This window comes from Acyrthosiphon pisum, chromosome A2, assembly GCF_005508785.2.
Source record: "Acyrthosiphon pisum isolate AL4f chromosome A2, pea_aphid_22Mar2018_4r6ur, whole genome shotgun sequence".
NCBI classification, from domain to species: domain Eukaryota; kingdom Metazoa; phylum Arthropoda; class Insecta; order Hemiptera; family Aphididae; genus Acyrthosiphon; species Acyrthosiphon pisum.
The window spans coordinates 110,628,651-110,635,647 of NC_042495.1; the positions used below are offsets into that span (position 1 = coordinate 110,628,651).

Genomic DNA, 6,997 nt, shown 5'->3' on the forward strand with positions numbered 1-6,997 from the left:
AGCCTGTAATAATTGGGAAGGAAAATTGTGAATTAATAGGTAATAACACCTAATAACTAGTTATATGGTTTAAGTGCATGTATATGAATATGTATTGTATGTATACATTTTTTTTATGTTGTATATAATTTATTATATATAGTATATACACATATCATTAGGTGCGCAATGGTGTTCTGATTTTAACAGGTAAAAAGGGATCGAAGCGCAATCGTGTTCCAAATTTTTTGCGCAATCGTGGTGTAATTAGCCGGGTCAAAAAAGGAAAAATTGCGCAATCGTGTTGCAGCGGGCTGGCGCTGTGGATGAAATCTAGATCAGGGTGGTTCAACCCGCGGTACTCAGTATTTTTTTTTAGACCCCCATCCCTAAAATACTTATATTATTTAAAGTCGAAATTCGAAGTTAAATTGCTTATAAAAAAAAATGAGATAATGTATTTTTAATATTTTTCATCTGTCATTATAACAACTATTAGGAGCCTTGTATTAAATTTTTAAACAATATGACACAACGAATACAATTTAATTACTGATATTAAATAACATTTGTATTACAATTATTACAAGTATTACAATATTATTCAAGATACAATTTTAAATGTAAAATAACCATGGCTGTGTACGTATATATTATTATATATTATAATTTGTGTGTACACAATTTCAATATACCTACGTAAATTATACATTATTAAAACATGGTTAGAACTATGAAGAATTTTTTAAGTCTGGCCTCGTTGCCAGTTTAGTCGAATAAAACAATATTTAGTTGACAACAGTAGTTTCTTCCATTTTGTTCTCGTTCGGTGTCATTGCGTCAGTTATAATGGTATTTTCACTCCGATAAACCACACTGATGTAACCCAATAAAAACGTGTCAGCAAGCATAAGACCAGAGTACAGTAAAAATTCGTGTGCCTAAATCACAAACAAAAGCGATATAATATTAAATTAACTATAAACATTATATTATTAAAACAAAATAATTAATAGATACTTGATTTTTAAACGACATTGTTGAAATGGTTATGACCAACAAACTTCCAAGTGCCACCATCAATAAATTAATGGCGGCTACGAATGACTTCATGCTTATTGGAGCCTATATTGAATAAGCAATAACAATATAATATTATATAAATGATAAACAGTTAATGCATAATATTATACTTATAGATATGATAAACTTTTAACATGTGGTATTTAATATTTATCACAGCATCCGAATGTCGGAATTTATCAAGATGTGACAGGAACAATTTACATTATATATTTTGTTTATATTTTTAGCAACATAAAATTATTTGAGTATATTAAGGCATGGCAATTAGTAATACAATTTATCAAAAATATTTTCATATAAATGTTCTATACAAATACTATTTAAAATTTAAATAGATGAATCTTATTAAATTATATATATAATTAACGATACTAATAATTTTTTTTTTCGTATGGCGCTATGTTGGAAGCAGGCACGTACGCATAGTTTAGACGTCTATTTGGTATAATTTCTATTTGTCGCCCATAGGTTTCTGCCAGGCCCGATTGGGGGATAATGCTCTTGCGGGTTCTAGGTCACTTTGTACGGTCAGGCATTAAAAGTGCGAAACGCGGTCACTTTGTACGGTCTGGTAAAAAGGTACTTTGCAGAACGCGGACACTTTGTACTATTATATACATAAAGTATATATTATAAATATAAGTTTTATACCTATGTGGTAACTAGTAATTATGTAAAGTGTAAATTAATTAAAATAGAAAAAATAAAAATAATATTGATATAAAATATGGTATAATAATAATCTAAATAATCAAATAATTAATCATATCATTCTATCATCAAACTACATGTAAAAATGTGTACAATATAAATATCAAAAAAGACAAAAAAATGTCAAAGAGTAGTATAATATAAAAATAGTATTTAGATGTAATGATTTTTAGATAATTAGCTTAAAAAATAAAAATAAAAATAGTATAATATAGAAATATGTCAAATTTGAAATGAATGTCAAACGTCAAAACAAAAAATAATACTGAAAAAATAGTTAAGAACTACATGTTAAGTATACGGAATTTAAAAAATTCAATATTTGTTAATTCTTTTCTTTGATGCTGCTCACATAAATTAAATAGTTTATTATTGTCAGCCGTACAAGATTTTTGTCTTTTTTGAAGTCTATTGCCACATTTGTCTAATTGTATAGCCCGCAAAACTGTCCAAAACTCGGATTCGTTGTTCCTACTAATTTATTGAACGAACTATTCCACCCTTCACTAAAATTATTAGTTCGATGAGAATTATACAATGTTTGATATCTTACATTCCAAATAGAAGGATGATACCGTGGGTTATTGTTATTACCACTAATATAAGTTTTATCAAAGTATGAAATAAGAGGTAGTAACTCTTGAGAAAATTGTATATACATATGACTAATTTCGACCAAAATGTCGTCAATAGTTATAAACGCTAATGAAGTCATCATCCTACATTCTTTGGAAACCCGTTCATTTTCTTTATATAATTTTGTTAATCCGAGTTGCTGAATTTGTCACCATACAGACTGGCATAAATGAAAAAAGCAACCTTGAATGTGGACTCCATTAAATAATAATCATAATTGTCATTTGACATTCATATTTAATATAGATTATAATATTTCATATTATAATATAAAAATCATTACATCTAAATACTATTTTTATATTATACTACTCTTTGGCGTTTTTTGATATTATTGATTATTCGATTATTTAGATTATTATTATACCATATTTTATAACAATATTATTTTTATTTTTTCTATTTTAATTAATTTACACTATACATAATTACTAGTTACCACATAGGTAAAAAACTTATATTTATAATATATACTTTATGTATATAATAGTACAAAGTGTCCGCGTTCTGCAAAGTACGTTTTTGCCCGTCCGTACAAAGTGTCCGCGTTCTGCAATGTACCTTTTTACCAGACCGTAAAAAGTGACCGCGTTTCGCACTTGAAACAATGGACAGTACAAAGTGACCGTTTACCATGATCTTGCCATCTACACCGTTGCCTGCCCAGAGAGGGATGCCACCAGTGGCAGGGATTCGAACCGACGACGGTGCACGTTAAAACCACCGTAGTCACCGTAATCTCAGCCACTCCGTCCCCCGTATACTAATAATGTTTAGTCCAATATAAAAAAAAAAATGCATGAACCTCTAAAAATACAATTAATATCAATAAACTAAAAAAAAATACCTCAGTAAATGTAAATTTCATTTCAGTGGTCAAGAATATGATGCCGGCTAAAGTCATAATAAAATATTGTGGAAGCTGCCACAATACGTGAATGAATTTTCCTTCGTCTTTGGTAAATAATCTTACATCCTATACACATTTTTATTTTGTTAGTTACATTGTACCTAGGTACTAATTTAGTTTGTAATTCACTAGATATCATTTAAGACCCTCAGGTTAAGTACCCTATAATGTTACCATTTTGTCACCATTTCGTTGTAATGTTAGTGTATAAAACGTGCCTGGAATTACGTCCATAGTTGGTGTGGGCAACATTTTTCCGTTGTGGAACACATTATATCTATTTTAAATTTGTTTACACGAGTTCACGTTATATTATTTGTAAACATTAATAATTGTAATGATATAAATTATAAAAAAAAATATTGGATACTCACATTCCTACTATAACAGCCTTATAGCTCATCCCTCGAAATTGACTGAGAGAGTACGAAGTAAATGAGGTGTGATCTGTACTGGTGAATGTAATATTATCGTCAAAACCAAAAGTATGATCGAACAAAATTCTAAAATTAATATTTTGTTTTCGGTTTTTAATATAGAAATACTATATTGTATAACTAAATACTACAGTATTTAGATACTCACCTTAAATTTGGGTTCCCAAACTTTTCTTTGACTAAACTATCATGAGCACCAACACGGTTTAATGCAATTGTGTTTGAATTTAGTCTGATCAAGTGATAAGAAATCTCCTAATATGATTCAAAAAAACTTAATATGATACAAAGACATTTTTTAATTTTTGATTTTTCAAAATTTCGTATTTACTATATATCTATTTATTACAAATAAAATAAAAATTAATAATAAAGTAGTGTAAAATGTATTTAGAGATATAACAGACACAACGTCAATTATGGGTACACTCTTTCTTAATTTATTTAATTGGAAAACATCATAAGTAGCGAATTATCTGGTCTTAGATTTATGAAATTACCCAATTTTAATTAGTATTAAATAGAAATATAGTTTATAATAAGTTGTAGACGTTTTAATATCAAAATATTATGATTGTGATTCATATTTGTGACTCGTTCAGTAATATTGTACATTTTAAAGAAATATTTACTTTTCCTTCGATTATTGTTACAGTGGTAGTGAATTCGTAGTTGTCTGACACAAAATTGCACTTTGATTCAAAACCTATTGTGATCCCGACGACCATGACGTCTCCTGAGACATTCTGAGACATTACTGTATGACTGACGTTGAACGAATCGAGTGGACTGATTTGATGTTGTATGTGTAACGACTTTGATTTCACGAACACGTGGCAATCGAATCCGTTATATATGTATATCCGTCCTTGGCCAGATGGTATCTCAGTTGTATTGCCCTTCAAAAAATCAATCAGGAGAAAGTAAATAAAAATAAAGTTATACGACCGAACACAGGTCTTACAACTATTTTAAACTGCAGTAGCGCCGCGAACACAAATGCTATGACTCCAAGGAAACCGCAAAAGGTGAGCTTTTGTAATGGTTTCCGGATGCCTATCGCCGCAAACATCGGATAAAAAACGTTGTCAACGAGGACGAGCAAGGTTATTCCAAATAATGGTATTAGCATCTGGATTTGATCGGGTTTGATTGTCCAGTTTAAGAAGTCCACGCGACCATTCATCAGCATGGCTTGTAATGTCCACTTTGAACCCTGTCGCAAATGTCAGAAAATTTAACTGATTTTACACATCATCAGTTCTAACATATAATGTGTTTTTTTTTTTAAGATTACTAGGTATATACATGAACCATGAGGGGGATATACATTTATGGTTGATTTCGCCTCTACATACCCATTACAACAATTCCCTTATCCTTGCTATATTCGTCTTATAAATTTAATAGGTACTGTACCGATTGTGAGTATAGTGACCAAAACACCGGATATGCTGTGAATACGAAGAGAAGGTCAAGGACTGACCTCGTGTCTGATATCTCCGATTCTGTGTACTTTCCCTTTGCGTTATCCAACCAGTGGGTTTGGCACGGAATGGCTGAAGTTACCTTCATTCTCATTGCGTACTTAAGATCCAAAATATACAACATGAAAATTATATTGATACTCCCAAAAACGTGATTGAACGTTACTTACAAAAATACAGCCAAACGTCCTCGTTATCACTTTCTGTTCCGGTTTTTTCTTCACGTACATGTTTTTTCCAGCTACGAATATTGCTGTGGAATGTAAAACAATAAACTTCAGTTATATCATGTATAACTATGTTGGACAATAGATTTATTTTATGAAATTGTGTTAGTGATAACAAGTTGTAATTGGCTTGTGATCATACTATTTGCAGGGTGGACTGGGAAAGTTTTGTTAACGTGGATATTTTCCATCCATAATAACTACTAGTAATATCAATAGTGTATTATACCAATGGAAATAAACATCATAATGGTCGGCACACCAAAAGCCAACGGAAAACACGTGTCTTTGCCAAAACAATGTATGCTTTGTCTGAATTCAGGCATCAAAAACGTTGAGATCAACGATCCAACGAACACTGCCAATGTGTAATTAGTAGTATAGTGTTGTAACTGCTTTTCTTGATGGTGTAATTGAAATTGCTCTCCGCCAAATGCAAAAATGCACGAGTTTATGCCACCCATACCGACGGATATAAAAAATAACCCGAGGAGAGTTAAGATTCTAAAAACAAAAAATTATAATATAAATGTGAGATGCTGATTTGAGATCTAGATCTCGACGTACTAGGTCATATACTTCAGCATAAAAAGAAGAACACGATATATCGAGATATATAGGACTATCGAGAATACATTTTAAATTATATTATTTAAGACAGTCGAAGTTTAAGTCGATGAGAGTTTTGGGGAGGTTCCGATTAAGTACCAAACACTTTATTATAAACGATCTAGGACAAATTAACGTAGCCATTTGGATGTGACCATTTTAGATGTGACTGTTTTGGGGGTGGGGACAATTTTATGTAAAAAAAAAATGGTAAAAATATCGGTAGAAAAAATAAAAAATAAAAAACAATACTTATTAAAAATAATTATTATCTTCTCTATATATATAAAAATGGAGACAAAAATGTATAACATTGCATCAGTTGAGAACGGCTGTGCCGATTAATTTGATTTTTTTTTTAAATGATGGAGAGTGTCGGGGAGCGGATTTATAGCATAAATTATGGACCTAACTCCTGTGTCTAGAATATTTAGAGAGAAAAACTGAGTTACGCTAGTGGCGCCATCTAGCAGATAAAAATAAAAATATTATATAATATAAATAATAATAATATAAATATCGATAATAGCAGGGCTTGAAATCGATTTCGAAATCGATTTTAAATATCGATAAAAATCGAAAAAAATATTTATTTTTATATTCTGGTTGTTAAACATTTTTGATTATAGACACTTAGAACTTAAGAGTAAACAAATATAATAGTTGGCACATTATTCATTTTATTTTGGAACATTATCGTTTTATGTTATTTATGAATTTTTTCAATCAAAAACGACTTTATTGTTTTTTAGAGAGAATTTTTATGCTTGAATCATGCCTCCTATTAGAAGAACAAACATTTGACGGCGTACACGTAATGCAAGACACTGTGATAATGTCCGTTATAATCAAACGCAAGAGGACGGGCAGAAGCAAATGAATTGATACGTGCTCATAATACACAGGCCCGCGCTG

At 30.5% G+C, this 6,997-nt stretch overlaps 1 protein-coding gene across 5 annotated transcripts in view; it reads right to left on the reverse strand.

Annotated features, from left to right (window-relative positions):
• Window positions 1–614: 614 nt before the first annotated feature.
• The window catches only part of LOC103312029 (peptide transporter family 1), a 10,325-nt gene continuing 3,942 nt past the window's right edge, over window positions 615–6,997 (reverse strand). For 3 of the 5 annotated variants that reach the window (XM_016800456.2, XM_016800455.2, XM_008192028.3), the window contains 11 exons: window positions 5,703–5,977; window positions 5,417–5,499; window positions 5,179–5,346; window positions 4,724–4,975; window positions 4,392–4,658; window positions 3,908–4,014; window positions 3,697–3,825; window positions 3,497–3,599; window positions 3,260–3,388; window positions 1,000–1,104; window positions 615–920 (listed from right to left, as the gene is read on the reverse strand). In XM_016800456.2, coding sequence (XP_016655945.1) covers window positions 768–920; window positions 1,000–1,104; window positions 3,260–3,388; window positions 3,497–3,599; window positions 3,697–3,825; window positions 3,908–4,014; window positions 4,392–4,658; window positions 4,724–4,975; window positions 5,179–5,346; window positions 5,417–5,499; window positions 5,703–5,977 — 1,771 coding nt within the window. In that variant the 3' untranslated portion in view covers window positions 615–767. Of the gene's footprint in view, window positions 921–999; window positions 1,105–3,259; window positions 3,389–3,483; window positions 3,600–3,696; window positions 3,826–3,907; window positions 4,015–4,391; window positions 4,659–4,723; window positions 4,976–5,178; window positions 5,347–5,416; window positions 5,500–5,702; window positions 5,978–6,997 lie in introns of those variants that run through there. The other 2 variants (XM_016800457.2, XM_029489539.1) reach the window with 2 other exon arrangements.